This window comes from Primulina eburnea, chromosome 2, assembly GCF_022965805.1.
Source record: "Primulina eburnea isolate SZY01 chromosome 2, ASM2296580v1, whole genome shotgun sequence".
Taxonomy (NCBI): domain Eukaryota; kingdom Viridiplantae; phylum Streptophyta; class Magnoliopsida; order Lamiales; family Gesneriaceae; genus Primulina; species Primulina eburnea.
Genome location: NC_133102.1, coordinates 11,222,751 through 11,240,074, shown reverse-complemented (window position 1 = coordinate 11,240,074; position 17,324 = coordinate 11,222,751). Strand labels below are relative to the sequence as shown.

General features: G+C 35.5%; 1 protein-coding gene across 1 annotated transcript in view; it reads right to left on the bottom strand.

Moving 5' to 3' along the window:
* Positions 1–249: 249 nt before the first annotated feature.
* LOC140824109 (uncharacterized) overlaps positions 250–17,324 on the bottom strand; it is a 40,196-nt gene continuing 23,121 nt past the window's right edge. The window contains exons 4-6 of the mRNA XM_073185708.1: positions 15,818–15,953; positions 15,011–15,205; positions 250–382 (exon numbers count right to left, since the gene is read on the bottom strand). Coding sequence (XP_073041809.1) covers positions 250–382; positions 15,011–15,205; positions 15,818–15,953 — 464 coding nt within the window. The remainder of the gene's footprint in view (positions 383–15,010; positions 15,206–15,817; positions 15,954–17,324) is intronic.

Below are 17,324 nucleotides of genomic sequence, written 5' to 3'. Positions count from 1 at the left end.
CTCTCGATGCCCATTCTCCACGAAGGAAAATGAATTATCGACACCATACAACAAGACTATCTTAAAGGATACCGGCAAAATGTGATGATGCAATGCATCCGAATATCATGACAGGAACATGCATCATAAAGACAAATAAATTGCAACACATAAAAATGCATATTCAGCGGGTAATCTCAGTCCGAACTTAAGTACCTCTAAATATTGGTCTAACAATCCTAAGCTTTGGTTCTAGACAAGAGAATGCAATCATAAAATGCTTGTTCCCGCATCTATAGTTATCCCTTTGGAAATTATTATTTCACTGATCACTCCAAATGATGCCGCCATTCCTGGATATGTTTTGTAACTTGTATGGCTAGATATATGTTGCTCGGAATCACTAAATATAAATTGGAAACAAGATAAAAAAATCATGAAACTCATGTCAAATTTTGAATTTCGAATGGCCTATTTAAAGGTGGAGTTCGGAAGGTCTGAACTGCTTATACTTCGGCGTATCAAACTCGTTTTGATATCTAACTGGACGTGTGGGTTCGGATGGTCCTGTTTCGGATTCAGAAGATCTGAATTACTACGCGTCGTTGCACTTTTGACACATAAGTTGTCCTATTGGCAATGCAGGTTTGGATGGCTCGAACTTTTCGGAAGTTCCAAACACACTTATGTGGTTCCAATCCTATTGATGCTTAAATACCTCTCAATCATGTTTAACTCATATTTTATTCAAAATATAAATTGGGACATTGCAACCATACAAATTGAGAAAGGCTTGAGCATGGTGATGTTACTTTTTTTGTTGTTGTGGTCGAAACTAAGCTTAATTTTTACCAAGAAATGACTGATGCATTTGCTGATTTGCTTCAGAAATTTCGTGACATAATGCTCGTGTAATTGCCTTAGTATTTTCCTCTTAGATCGAGTTGGAACAGGGTGCAGTGTAGCTGAAAAGGCATCTTATCGGATGAGTCCTGCTGAACTTATTAAATTGAAAAAACAATTAACATATATGTTTGATTGTAGAACGGTTCAGCACTCTAAGGCTCCATTTTGTTCGTCATTGTTCTTATGATGGATCGTTAAGGATGTGCATTGATCACTTGGCTTTGAATAAGGTTACTATAAAAAATAGGTACTCTATTCCTCACGTCAAGAGAGAAATATTTCACCAAGATCGATCTGCCATCAGGTTATTGGCAGGTGCGGATTGCTGAAGGAGATGAGGCAAAGACGACTTGTGCTATAAGAGGTATGATTTTTATGAATTCCTTGTGATGCTTTTCGAATTAAAAAATGCTCATGAAAGATCACTTGAGAAATTTGAACGGTGTATTCTCGCGTCTTCGAGAATATGAATTGTATGTGAAAAATGATAAGTGTGAAATCCGTTCGGATTTGATTACTTTCTTGAGAATGTTTTAAGCTATGGAAAGGTTTACATGGATATAATCAAGGTGCAAGCAATTGTTGATTGGTATGCTCCAAAGAAAGGATATGACCCCTAAAGTTTTGCATAAACGAAAAAGCATCTTTAAGTTATTTATTGGGATTGAAAAATTACTATCGGTGTTTCATTATGGGTATTCTCGGATTGTTGCACTTTGACTGACTTGTTGAAGAAAGGCATTAAATAGCATTGTGCTCAAGAATTTGAGACTCTCAAGAAGGAACTTGTGTTGGAACCAGTGTTGAAGTTTCCTGAGTTTGATAAGACATTTGTGGTATATACAGATGCGTCATATTGTTAATCGAGTGGGGTTCTTATGCAAAAAGACACCCCATTTTCTTTGCATTTCGGAAACTGAATAATGCTGAAGTGAGATACTCGAATGAGAAAGAAGTGATGGAAGTGGTTAATTGTTTAGAATTTTGGAGACACTACTTGCTTGGCAGGAAGTTTGTGTTGATCACAGATACTGTGGGTAATTGGACAGATTTGCTTGATGTGCCTTGAATTGTTTGAAATTTTCTACTGCCAATCATCCTCTAATGGATATCAAACAGAGAAAATAAATCAGTTTTTGGATAAATATACAAGACATTATGTGACTTCGAGTCAGCGGAATTGGACAGATTTGCTTGATGTGGCTCAATCCTCATATAATTTTCATAATTCATCGGCTACTGGTTTGAGTCCCTTTGACTTGCTATACATTTTTCATCCAACAATGCTTCTTGAAGTACCTTTGCAGAAAATTTGCATTGATTGTCTGGATGCATATCGGTTTGCTAGAGAAAAACAAGATTCGTTGGATGAAGCAATGTATAGCTTGAATAAATCTCAAAGCATAACAAAAAAATATGCGAATAAGGGAAGAAGAGATGTTGAGTTCCAAGTTGGTGAACGAGCTCGGCTCAAACTAACTTCTCAAATTTGGAAGAAATTTAGTGCCAAGACATTGCATCTTGGGTTGATTCCTCGAAATGATGGCCCCTTTGAAAATATGACTAAAGTTGGGAAGGTTGCATATAGGTTGAAGTTGTCTGATAAGTTGAAGATTCATCCAACTTTTCATATTAGTTATCTGAAGAAGTTTTAGGAAGATCATACACGAGTGCAAATGAGTCGTTCCCCACCGGTTGTTCGGTATGAGCTTGATAGAAAACTTGAACGAATTTTGAATGACAAAGTTTTGGGTCAAAGCAAGAAAAATCGGTGAGACTTATTCCGGTGGGTAGATGATTCTGAGACAGATGTTACTTGGATCCGAAATGTTAATCGGTGGAAATTTGAAGATGAAATAGCTATGTATGAAAAAATTCAGGCTCGCTAGAGGCTTCAACAAGAACATCGAGCTATTCTAGTGGGGGTGGTTTGCTAGACCCTTAAAGTTTGGCTCGATTTAATGGCGTGAATGCGGAGTAACATGAAGTGAGTGTTGGTGCCTAAAACTTAGTTATATTCTATACAACGTAGTCATATTTTGGTCGGCTAAGTATATGAATTAGTTAGCACATTGGGAGGATCTATTTGATGCAGAAAAATGTTGGTAGCATTGAGCTTGGTTGGAAAAATCAAGGCAATTTGAGTTAGGCATATCACAGACACATTTTGGGGCGTGTTCAGATAGGCTTGGATGATTACAATGTGCTGAAAGACACTTGGCAACGTCCCAAGACAAGCGACAATGATACATTGTGCATACATGTTGCAATTACACTTGTCCTTATCCAGACATAACTGTTATGGATGACAATTACTCGAGTTGTTCCTTAGTTTTTACATGTATTTATGTTTATATGCTTTGTTCATGAGTTGAAAAAGGTATTTAAAAGTGTGAGTACCTTTTATATATGTTGGTACGATTATAAACCATTTCAGAAGACCAAATAAGTTCTCAAAATCACAAAGATTTCATTCACTTGATGATGCTCAAGCTTATTAGAAACTCTAGCAGATCCTTAGTTTCTTGGTTATATAAAACCTACAAGTGACTAGTTCTGTTCATGAACAATCAAGTATAAAAGACAAAAGCTCTGGAAAGTTATTCATCATCAGACTAAGGAATTTTTGCACTCGTTAGACCCTAAATAGCACGCCAATCGGATTTCTAACGCACATTAGTTAAATGTATGTTGTACTGTTTTGGCAGAGAATTTAAGACGATAACAGTAAAAGATAGAAAACATGTACTCTCTAGCACACACTTACAAATTACAAATCACAAGAAAATAAACACAGACAAATGTTTACGACAAATCTGAATGGGCCCGAATCTTCAATATTTTAAACCATTTGATATTTTCTATATAAATATCAGATAAGGACCTAATTTGTGGCCACCGTAACTCTGCAAGAATTTTCATCCACCGTTAAAGCTCGTGGGTAAAGGTTTCGATCTAATTATGTAGTGCCCAAATTCAGTACACGTAAAATCCATACATTTATTTAATTATTAAAGCATTTATTTAATTTTAAAACGAGTCTTAGCAGTGCATGACTTATTATGTGATGCACGTTCAAATTTTATCCAAGTTTCGTGTTTCAGCCGATTATTCGAGGCGGCATCGAAGAAAAGACCGGGAACGATTCTTGGCAATTTAAAATATGGTATTTTATTTTAAGTTGAGGTTGAGGCATTTCCTTTAAATAATTTATTAAGTGTAGCATTTTAAATCCTAATTCATTTATTTAGTGGATTTAAGAGTTTAAAACTTTTAAAATTAGTGTGTAATTATTTTAATTGAAGAGTCTGATTAGATTAGTGTGTGTTAACCTTTAATTATTTAATTTAGCTATAATTTCTCCTAATTAAAACACACACACGTTTTATACACTCACACACACTTACACTTTTTTACACACACTAAAAACTGATTAACACACACACACTTCATTATTCAGATTTTATTATTTTTTAGAGTAGAAAACCTAGGTTTCTAAGAACCTTGCAGCCGCCTCTTCCCTCTCCATCGTCCAGCAAACTTTCATGTGTATTCTTCAAAGATTTTAGCGTCACGTTCGTCTCGGATCAATCCTCGCTCCATCTCCGCTTCGGTATCGTCGTTACGGTATTTTAAATATCAAGGCACATATATTTTGTTATTTCTGCATCGATCTCGTCATATTATGTGTTGTGTCATTTTTATGCGTAAAAATTCATGTGTGACGTTCGTCGTTTGAGCGGAAATCGGTTTGGATCAGTTTTGAAATAATTTTAGATCTGAAAACTCGTTTTTACTGTCTTTTTAAATACTGCGATTTTTCGGTCATGATTCTGAGAAAACTTTCAACGTGAAAATTGTATAACTTTTTGATACCTTCGATTTGACAGTAAATTCGAAATATTTGGATAATGAGTTATGACGTTTTTCATGGGACTGCTCAAACTGTGTTTTTCATGAAATTATGTATTGATGTGTTCTTGAGATTTTATTTGTTGCAGGCTTCGTTGAGAATCGACGGGTGATCGTTGCTGCGTCGAGATATGCTTAGTATGATGTTGGGATGTTATTTGATATGTCGTGTAGTGTCGATAGGCACTTGAATATATTAGAAGTCGTAAGAAACGAGTTGGTGTCAAAATTTGAGTTTACGGATTTGTTGCTAGTTTGGAGTGCGTTGACGTTTGAGACATTTTATGGAGTCGAGTATGGATCATAGTGTCCTAGGATGAGTCTCGAGGCGTTGATCACTGTATGTGTAATCGAAATTGGAGAGTATCAGTTTATGAGTCGCGGAGTCCAGTTTGCTCGGCGCCCGAGCGGTAATTTTTTGCCGCCCGAGCGCCATTCTTTCTGTCCGAGTATTCTTCCTAGTAACTTAAGCGTTCGAGCGGAAATTTGTTACCGCCCGAGCGCGGACCCTGCCGCTCGAGCGGTCAAGTTTTACCGTCCGAGCGCCACCCCTTCTGTCCAAATATTTTGTTCTTTCTTCTTTTCAAGTTTTAATAGTAAGTGCATGTCTTTTATTTTTGGGAAAGGTTCACACATCATTTTAGAGATTGTTCGGGGTTCGATTTCATGGATTAGTACGATGATTTATTGAGGTCAAGTTGTGAGAGATCTAGAATGTCATAAGATATTTAATTACTTCGGTGGTGAGCACGAGTACCTACGTCTAAGCTATGAATGTAAGTGCATGTAATTACGTTAGTATGTGCAGCAGCGGAACCCAAATGAAATCCAACGAATCTCTCAACTACAAGTAAGTATGTTGACGTGCAAGAAAATATTTTAAGTTTTTGAGGTATGCTAAATGTCTTGTGACCAAATTATGTTTAGGATTTGAAAGCGTTAAATTATGAACAGGGACCAATCCGTCCGTTAAATTATGAACGGGTTTAGATCGAGATTAGAAAGCATTAAATTATGAACGTGGACTAATCAGCCCGTTAAATTATGAACGGGGATCTCATGTATGTGGCAGTGGATACGTCCCTGTCATCCCAGTACTGTGGTTTAGTCTGATCAGGCAATTATGTTATGGGTCACTTGCTTTGAAACATGCCTCTACGCAAAATGATGAAGCTATGTATGTTTAAGTATGTTCAAGTATGCAAGCATGTTTAAGAAAAGTTTATGGCACGTCTAAGTATGTATGTACGTATGTTCAAGTTTTATCTTGCAAGTTCAAGTTAAAAGTATGTATGTCCTATTTTAAAGTTGCGTGTGATCTTATTATGTAGTACTTGTTACTTTCAGTTTATACGTGTTGAGTCTTTAGAGTCACTAGACTTGATCGATGCAGGTGAGGATGTTTATGAGGAGACAGGAGGTGGGGACCAAGGAGCAGGCTTGGACTGAGCGGGAGGCTAAACCCGAGGACCGCCATGTTTTTAAGTCTTTATGAAAATGTTCAAATACTTTTGTCAAACTCTATTTTAGATCTTTGTTGAGACGTACAGTTTATTTTATCGAATTTTGAATGCTCACGTTTTTATTTAAGAAAATTTTTAATTCTTCCGCAAATTTTGAGTATTAAAAATACGGTACGTTACAGTTGGTATCAGAGCGGTGTTCTTGTAAAGGGTTATGCCTACTGCCAGTCGCAAGAAGCTCACGAAGTCATACCTCAATTCTGTAAGTTTTAAGGTTTCAAATTTATGTTATGTAGTAAGAATTAAGCTCTGATTTCAGCATGTGCATATTTTAAAAATGAAGTACGTGCATCTTAGGTCGTTGATATCATGTTCATGCATGTTGGGTTTATGTGTTGGGTAAATTATTGGAACAGTATGCCTCCTAGACATGTGATCGACCGTGAAGCAAGGGATGAGGACAAAGCCTTAAGAGGAGAGAAGAGACACTCCTCCACCTCTACCTCCAGACATGCAGGCACAGATGCTTGCAGGAATGACTCAGTTCTTCGCACAGTTTGCGGGGAACCAGGCTGCAGTGGATGCTGGGGCGAGGCCCAGGCCAGAGCCAGTATATGAGAGGTTCAGGAGGATGAACCCAAAAGAGTTTTCGGGTACCACTGACTCGATGATAGCTGAAGGATGGATTAAGTACATCGAGGTAATCTTTGATTTTATGGAACTGACCGATGCAGATAGGATCAGGTGTGCCACATTCCTTCTGACAGGGGACGCCAGACTATGGTGGGAGAGTGCGTCCGTGGCAATCAACTTGCAAGTGCTGCCTTGGAATAGTTTCAAGGAGGTGTCCTACTCCAAGTACTTTACAGAGGAAGTACGGTCCAGATTGACGAGGGAGTTTATGTCGTTGCGGCAGGGAGACAGCAGCGTGGCAGACTTTGTGAGGAAGTTTGAGAACGGTGTCATTTCGTACCCCTGATAGCAAATGATGCCCAGAGTAAGCTGAGGCATTTCATGGATGGATTGCGGCCGATCTTGCGCCGTGATGTTCGAGTTGCTAGCCCTACTACTTATGTAGTCTCTGTATCTAGAGCATTGACTGCAGAGCAGGATCAGCGAGATATTGAGAAGAACTACCCGACTCATGATCTTTAGCTAGCCGCGGTCGTCTTTGCGTTGAAGATTTGGAGACACTACTTGTATGGCGAGAAGTGTCAGATATTTAACGATCACAAGAGTTTAAAGTATTTCTTCACGCAGAAGGAACTGAACATGAGACAGAGACGGTGGTTAGAGTTGGTGAAAGATTATGAGTGCGAGATTAGCTACCATTCGGAAAAGGATAATATTGTCGCAGACACCTTGAGCAGGAAAGTGACAGTTGTAGCACAGTTGTCAGTGCAGAAACCTCTTCAGTCTGAGATTCTGAGGTTTGATTTAGAAGTTTATCGCAATGGCAGAGCTCCAAGGCTGTCTAATCTGACAGTCCAATCTTCCTTGCTTAACCGTATTCGTACAGGTCAGCCTTCAGATGAGCATTTACAGAAATGGATGCTGAAGGATGAAGCCAAGGGCAGTGTACTCTACACAGTGTCAGATGGTATTGTGAGATACAGAGGTAGAATGTGTGTGCCTAGTGTTGATTCAATCAGAGAGGATATTCTGACAGAGGCACACGCATCTCCGTATTCTATTCACCCAGGAGGTACCAAGATGTACAAGGACCTACAGATTTTGTATTGGTGGCCAGGAATGAAGAGATACATCCGCATATTTATGTCTGAATGCCTCAATTGTCAGCAGGTGAAGGCAGAGCATCAGACACCATCAGGATTGGTTAAGCCACTCCCCATCCCAGAGTGGAAATGGGAGAATGTTACAATGGGCGTTGTGGTTGATTTGACAAGGTCAGTCAGGGGATCCAATTCTATTTGGGTTATAGTGGATCGACTCACTAAGTTGGCACACTTCTTGCCAGTGAAGACGACTTTCTCCGTGACGCAGTATGCAGAGCTCTATATCAAGGAGATAGTTCGGTTGCATGGAATCCCAGTTTCTATTGTGTCCGACAAGGACCCGAGGTTTTCATCGTCCTTTTGGAAAAGCTTACATGCAGCCATGGAGACGAAATTGCTTTTCAGTACAGCTTTTCACCCGCAGACAGATAGCCAGTCTGAGCGAGTGATTCATATTTTGGAGGATTTATTGCGGGCCTGTATGATCGATTTCCAGGGGACTTGGGAATCAAATTTACCTCTAGTGGAGTTTACTTATAACAACAGTTTCCAAGCATCTATAGGTATGGCCCCCTACGAGGCGTTGTACGGAAGGAAGTGCAGGTCACCAGTTCATTGGAATGAGGTTGGTGAAAGAGCAGAACTTGGTCCAGAGATAGTTCAGCAGACTGCAGATGTGGTGGTCAAGATTCGAGACAGAATAAAGACCGCCCAGAGTCGCCAAAAGAGCTATGCCGATAAGAGGAGAAGAGACCTCGAATTTGCCGTAGGTGATCACGTTTTTGTAAAGATAGCGCCCATGAAGGGCGTTATGAGATTTGGGAAAAGAGGCAAGCTGAGTCCGAGGTTTATTGGACCTTTTGAGATTCTTGACAGAGTTGGGACACTAGCTTATCGTGTTGCTCTTCCGCCGAATCTGGCCGGGGTACACAATATGTTCCACGTCTCAATGCTGAGGAAGAATCTAGCTAATCCTTCGCATGTGTTGAGTTATGAGCCGTTGCGACTTGCTCCAGATCTGTCATATGAGGAAAGACCCGTCCAGATCCTTGACAGGCAGGAACGGAGACTTCGAAACAAGGTGACTAAGCTAGTCAAAGTCCGGTGGCTAAACCAATCAGTGGAAGAGGCCACTTGGGAGTCATAGGCAGAAATGAGGATTCGCTACCCGGAGTTGTTCGGTAAGACTTAATTTCGAGGACAAAATTTTTATAAGTGGGGGAGGAACTGTAGTGCCCAAATTCAGTACGCGTATAACCCATGCATTTATTTAATTATTAAAGCATTTATTTAATTTTAAAACGAGTCTTAGTAGTGCATGATTTATTTAATTGCATTATTTTAATGTCTACGTGATGCACGTTAAAATGTTCTCCAAGTTTCATGTTTCAGGCGATTATTCAAGGCGGGATAGAGGAAAAGACCGGGGACGATTCTTGGTAATTTAAAATATGGTATTTTATTTTAAGTTGAGGTTGGGGCATTTTCTTCAAATAATTTTTTAAGTGTAGCATTTTAAATCCTAATTCATTTATTTAGTGGATTTAATAGTTTAAAACTTTTAAAATTAGTGTGTAATTATTTTAATTGAAGAGTTTGATTAGATTAGTGTGTGTTAACCTTTAATTAGTATTTTAATTAGTTAATTTAGCTATAATTTCTCCTAATTAAAACACACACACACTTACACATTTTTACACACTAAAAACCGATTAACACCCACATACTTCATTATTCAGATTTTATTATTTTTCAGAGGAGAAAACCTAGGTTTCTAAGAACCTTGCAGCCGCCCCTTCCCTCTCCATTGTCTAGCAAACTTTCGTGTGTTTTCTGCAAAGATTTTAGCGCCACGTTTGTCCCGGATCAATCCTCGCACCATCTCCGATTCGGTATCGTCGTTACGGTATTTTAAATATCAAATGCACGTATATTCTGTTATTTCTGCATCGATCTCATCATATTATGTGTTGTGTCATTTTTATGCGTAAAAATTCATGTGTGACGTTCGTTGTTTGAGCGGAAATCGGTTTGGATCAGTTTTGAAATAATTTTAGATCTGAAAACTTGTTTTTATTGTCTTTTTAAATACTGAGATTTTTCGGTCATGATTCTGAGAAAACTTTTCCGTGAAAACTATAGAACTTTTTGATACCTTCGATTTGACAGTAAATTCGAAATATTTGGATAAAAATTGAGTGAGTTATGACGTTTTTCGCGGGACTGCTCAAACTGCGTTTTTCAAAAAATTATGTATTGATGCGTTCTTGAGATTTTATTGTTGCAGGCTTCGTTGGGAATCGACGGGTGTTGCGACTTTGATTGTTGCACTCCCAAGAGCAGGTTGTCCACAAGTAGTATAATTCGGTGAGTCCGAATATCGTATCCACAGGGAAGCTAAGGTAATTACAAGTCCACTACAATGTCTTTTTGTTTTTGTTTTTGTTTCTTTTTAATTTTAATTGAATCTTTAATGGGTAAATTTTAATTGTTCAAATTTAAATTTAAGTAGTTGAGATTAAAGGATCCACTCTTGGTATTTTAATAAAGTTAACATTAACGAACAATATTGAAATCCACTTAATAAAATGGTTCCAATATATTAAATAATCATATTTATATTATGTTATAAATTATAATCTTATAAGTACATAATATATACCAAAACTTATAAATGTGGTCAAGTATTTATTGTGCTATATATATTTGTAAACACTAAATCAAGGTTCCCACTTTAAATGGTTGGTAAAACCAAACAAACATTTAAATGGTACCAATAAATTAATACTATAATATATTCATATATAATAAATCAAGGAATCCAAGTTAAATGGTTGGTAAAACCAAACTAACATTTAAATGGTTCCAAGAATTTAATATTATAATATATTTATATATAATAACTCAAGGCATCCATTTTAAATGGTTGGTAATACCAAACTAACATTTAAATGGTTCCAAGAATTTAGTGTAACATATAGCAACAATAAATCAAAACTCCCACTTATAAGTAGGGTATAAAAATGCTTAAAGAAATAAATATAACATAAACAATAAATAATGATTAAATAATATAAAACATAGATTCTTACCTTATAATAACCTTATTATCATGCCAAGAGCTTCACCTTATCATCTCAACTTTAGGAAGTTAGCTATTCATTATTCAAAGTGTAAAACTTTGAATATGAAATTAACATGCTAATTATATTTAAATGAAGAAATAAAAGAAAAATATAGAGAGAAATATTATGAACTCAAAGATTTGTTCATAGAATGAGGGATATCTCAATACATTACAATGCACCCCTATTTATAGCCAAATTTGGGGAGACAACCACAAATAAAATATTATTTTTTACACATAAGTCTTCATTGGTGTTCCAAGAAATTAATATTATATTGCACATCACTTTTGACAAGCATCTTCTCCGAATTTTCTTCTTCACATAAAATGAAACATGTGGATAATTGAGTTGTCTAGTTGTGGTATTTTTTTCAGAATATTTGACCAAGTAGTTTGAGAGATATGGTCAAAATACTAGAGCATGGTAAAACTGCCACTCCTTCGGTAACTTTAATTGTTGCTTAATTTGATCCCAATTGTGAGAGGATTTTTATCTCATGCTTGCCACCAATATTGTAGATATTAACATCAACTTTCTACAGGTCCAAGAATCATCTTAATCCCATTTGCAACGCCAAGGTTATTCTTGTTTTATCGAACCTGTAAAAATAGTAAAAACTTATAATTACACAACAACTTATATTTTATACAATTTATTATAAAACATATAATATTTAAAAATTTAATAAAACAAAAACTATATATTTATATTATAAAACATTTAATTAATGTACAATTTTTATGTTTATCACACCTCCCAACCAGCTTATTGCTAGTCCCTAGCAATTTAAGCGTTAATAGCAATACAAAACATATTGATTAATTTAAATAGAAATGTAATCAGAACTATCTAAGTGTTTAAATAAAATTTGAAAACTGTCAAAGTTATATCAAGATCATCATAATTATAATTTATGAAATAATTTGAGATGATTAATTCAAAGCTTATTTTAGGTAGTTAAATGTACACGGCCTTCAGAAATTCCTAGTAAGAGTCTCAACTCCATATCCTCACAGGTTAATAAATGTTTCAATTTATGGCAACGATTTCTCTCATGGAGTTGGAATACAGATAAATGCTCAGAAAAATGGTTTACAGAATGCAGACAGACAAACGAGCCAAACTAATCAAAAGATAGAAAATCAATTGATTTAAAATCCAGTTGTTCTTATTATATTTTTTTTTCCTGATTTTTTTTTTTTTTTACATCATGGAATCAGACTAAGTTTATGCTTTTTGACCACATATTTATTTAATTTGTACAATATATTTCTCTCTTTCTTTTTTTATTTTTTTTTTTATTTTTTTATTCTTATGAGAGAAAAATGGGTCGCAGCATATAACTTAAAAATTACATAGATCTTCAACATCTTTCTTTTTGTATTTTTCTTTTTTTTTCTTTTTTTTTTCAGGAAATATATATTTTTTTTTTTCAAAATAAGAACTCAAGATCTAAACAATAGATAGTCTCTCTCATGATCAATAAAGGCTCGAAAGCTGTTTTCTCAGTCCTCTCCACTCACTCACAAAATATGTGTGAGTTCAAAAATTTTATGCACTCTTATAAGGTATATCTTGGGCCATATACTTTACTACCTAATTTTATCACAATGGTTAATCACTCAAAAAGATTTCATAAATCATATTTTTATATTGATCAGAATATTAAAAATGACCTTTTTTCAAATAAAATTTAAACATTCTTAAATAGATTAATGCATGTTCTAATTTAAATCTTTCAAATATGTAATGTATGACATTTTTGCAAAAAATTACTAAGGTACAAACAATAAACATGGTTTTATTTTAAAATAATATTTAATTTTTTTTTAAATTTGTTTTTTTTTTTTTATATGTGTTCTCCCCCCAATCAGAATATGACATTGTCCCTAATGTCAAAATAGCTATTAATAAAGAGTACATAATGAAAGAGATATCACCTGGAACTTTATTGAAGATAACAAACTGAAACAAACGCAAACCAATCCACGACTTTTGAATCAATGATCCAACTTCCTTTTCTTACTGCTTGATTGCGACCAATTGATCTTTGTTATCATCGGATCAGGCTTATGAACAAAAGCTTCCAAATCATCAATTAATTGATCGGCAGTCGAAGCACAGATGAGCATCCGTCGTGAATTTTCTGAAATGAAATTCTGTTCCACAGCTTTATCAAGAAATGTCAACAAACTGTCATAATAATTATTGATATTCAACAAGCCCACGGGTTTATTATGGATATTAAGTTGTGCCCAAGAAACAGTGTGAAAAATTTCTTCTAATGTACCAAAACCACCTGGTAGTGCGATAAAAGCATCAGAATTTTCAATCATTTGAGTGATTCTTTCATACATAGAAGAAACTTTTAATTCCTCCCCAATCGTAACACCTGTAATATTTCCTTCAGCTAAAGCTATAGGAATAATACCCAATACCTGACTACCTCCAAGATGAGCAGATGTTGAAACAGATCCCATTAACCCAATATTACCTCCCCCATATACCAAGTGAATTTTTCTCTCAGCCAATATCTTTCCAAGATTATTCGCTGCTTCTACAAACACTTCATTTTTTCCAGGACTCGACCCACAAAATACACAAATATTTTTCAATGTTTGTGCAGAGGATCCAGTCATGTTTTTACTTTCCTTTTTTTTTTTCTGCGAAAGTAGAAAGAAAGATGAGAGATTTTATAGGGGTAATATGTTATCATGACAAAACTATGGGTCACAGCTGTAAACAGAATAAATAGTAAAAAAATAATGACACACATGCTTATAAACAGTAGTGTGATTGTGGCTCACAATTTTCCTCTGGTTTTACGTCCAGAAACGGCTTCAACGCCTTCTATGAGTCGAGGATATGCTTCCCATACAATTTTCTTATAAATTGGCAAACAGGGTCTTTTTTAGTCAGATTCCCAAGACTATGACGCTCATCTTGAAATTGTTTCCATAAACGGAGAAGTTCAATATGCACATGTCCACTAGAATGCGTCTCAAGAGTCAATAAGATGTTATCTAAAGACTCCTTACTCAGCCCATTCTTAATGAAATCAATTTAATCTTCTCTGTTATTGGAAACACATCCCAAAGATCTGCATCGTTTGTCACAAGTCCATCTTGCACACTTATGACAAACCCCTAAACTTTTGGCCCTTCGTTTTTTCGCATAAGTGCTTTTTCCTAATCCAGGCAAATACCGAATAAGCAATGATTGTGGAACTTCTCCTCCTAATCGGACCTTAGCTTCTATTACAAGACGAATATCTTCTGGAATTCCTTTTTGCATTAGTAATCTCAATCTTTCACACCTTCCTGCATAAATTTTTCTTAGAACATTTTCAGAAACAGAGGGAAAATATTTACAAATTTTTGAGAGAATTTCATCCATTTTGAAAAGAAAAGAAATGATTTTTTTTTTTTTTAAATTTTTGTATCAGCAATTGTGGGAAACTGATTTAACCGACTATGAGAGTCACGGAGTACCGTTATCCGCCATTTAACCGGGAAAATAAAAAGATTAAGAAAACCTGAAATAAAAACAAACAATAATCAAATGCAACACAAAAAAAAAAAATCAAGGATCAGAAAGGGAAATAAACTCTTCTTGAAAGATTTCATTTTCCAAAAATGGTTTAAGCCTTTGTCCATTCACTTTAAAAACATCACCATTTTTAGGATTTTCAATATCCACAGCTCCATAAGGATACACATGCTTTATAACATATGGGCCTGTCCATCTTGATCGTAATTTTCCTGGGAATATGTGAAGTCGAGAATTATAAAGCAAAACTTTTTTACCAATCTCAAAAGATTTTCTAAGAATTGTTTTATCATGAAATGATTTGATTTTTGCTTTATAAATCCTTGAATTCTCATACGCATCATTTCTGAGTTCATCAAGTTCATTAAGTTGCAATTTACGCAATTTGTTGGCATCATCCATGCTTGAATTTAAAGTTTTTATCGCCCAATAAGCTTTATGTTCCAATTCCACAGGCAAATGACAATGTTTTCCATAAACCAACCTATAGGGAGACATATTCAATGATGTTTTAAAAGCTGTTCGATATGCCCACAGTGCATCATTAAGTCGCAGAGACCAGTCTTTTCTATTTGAGTTAACAGTTTTTTCCAAAATTTGCTTTATCTCCCTATTAGCTAATTCAACTTGTCCATTTGTTTGAGGATGATAAGGAGTTGTTACTTTGTGAGTAATACCATATTTTTTCATTAATGAAGCAAATGGTTTATTAACAAAGTGAGTTCCCCCATCACTTATCATAGCTCGAGGAATTCCGAATCTACTAAAAATATTTTCTTTCAAAAATTTGATGACGATTTTATGATCATTTGTTCGACATGGAATTGCCTCTATCCATTTGGAAACATAATCAACTGCAACTAAAATATACAAGTATCCAAACGACGGTGGAAAAGGTCCCATAAAATCTATTCCCCAACAATCAAATATTTCAATTTCAATGATAGGATTCAAAGGCATCATGTTTCTTTTTGAAATCGCACCCAATTTTTGACAATTTTCACAGATCTTGCAGATTTCGTGGGTGTCTTTAAACAAAGTGGGCCAATAAAATCCACACTGCAAGATTTTTGCAGCTGTTTTCTTTGAAGAAAAATGTCCCCCGCATGCTTCTGAATGACAAAATTTAATGACACTACTTACCTCATTGTCGGGTATGCAACGTCGAAAAATTTGATCCGGACAATACTTGAACAGATACGGATCATCCCAATAAAAGTTTTTTACCTCATTCAAAAATTTTCTTTTATCTTGGGAACTCCATTGCGGTGGCATTTTTCCTGTCACAAGAAAATTTACTATGTTAGCAAACCAAGGTGTAGTAGTAACTGAAAATAGATGTTCATCAGGAAAATTATCGTTAATTGGTGTCATTTCAAAAGATGATCCTGTTACTAGTCTCGATAAATGATCGGCTACGACATTCTCGGTTCCTTTTTTATCTTTGATTACAATGTCAAATTCTTGGAGCAACAAAATCCATCGTATCAGTCGTGGCTTTGCATCCTGTTTGGTCAACAAATATCTAATAGCAGAATGATCAGTAAACACGATAGTTGTTGATCCAATCAAATAAGAACGAAATTTATCTAATGCAAATATTACAGCAAGTAGCTCTTTTTCAGTTGTGGAGTAATTCATTTGAGCATTGTTTAAAGTTCTACTTGCATAATATATCACATAAGGCTTACCGTTTCTTCTTTGACCCAATACTGCACCGACTGCATAATCACTCGCATCGCACATGATTTCAAATGGTAAAGACCAATCAGGAGGTTGCATGATAGGAGCTGATGTTAAATGTCGAATGATTTTATCAAAAGCATTTTGACATTCTTGAGTCCACTCAAATGCACTGTCTTTTGTTAAGAGGTTACAAATGGGTTTAGAGATTAAACTAAAGTCCTTTATAAACCTCCTATAAAATCCAGCATGTCCCAAAAATGAGCGAATTTCTTTAATGGTTTTTGGAGGGGGTAAATTGGCAATGACATCAACTTTTGCTTTATCGACTTCAATTCCATGAGATGACACGACATGTCCCAAAACAATTCCAGAAGTAATCATGTAATGACATTTTTCCCAATTTAAAATAAGACCTTTTTCCTCGCATCTTTTTAAAACTTTTTCCAAATTTTCAAGACAATTATCAAATGTATTCCCAAAAACAGTTAAATCATCCATAAAAATTTCCAAACAATTTTCAACCATGTCGCAGAAAATGCTTAGCATACATCTTTGAAATGTTGCTGGGGCATTGCATAAACCAAATGGCATCCTTCTGAATGCAAATGTTCCAAAAGGACATGTGAATGTAGTTTTTTCTTGATCTTCGAGTGCAATGGGAATTTGATAATAGCCTGAATATCCGTCAAGAAAACAGTAGTAGGGATGACCTGCTACTCTTTCTAAAATTTGATCCAAAAATGGTAATGGAAAATGATCTTTTCTAGTGGCGTCATTTAATTTTCTATAATCAATACACATCCGCCAACTAGATGGGACTCGACTTGTTAACAATTCACCTTTTTCATTTTTTATCACTGTGATGCCAGATTTTTTTGGAACTACTTGTGTTGGGCTTACCCACTTACTATCAGAAATAGGGTAGATAATTCCAACATCAAGTAGTTTGAGAACTTCAGTTTTCA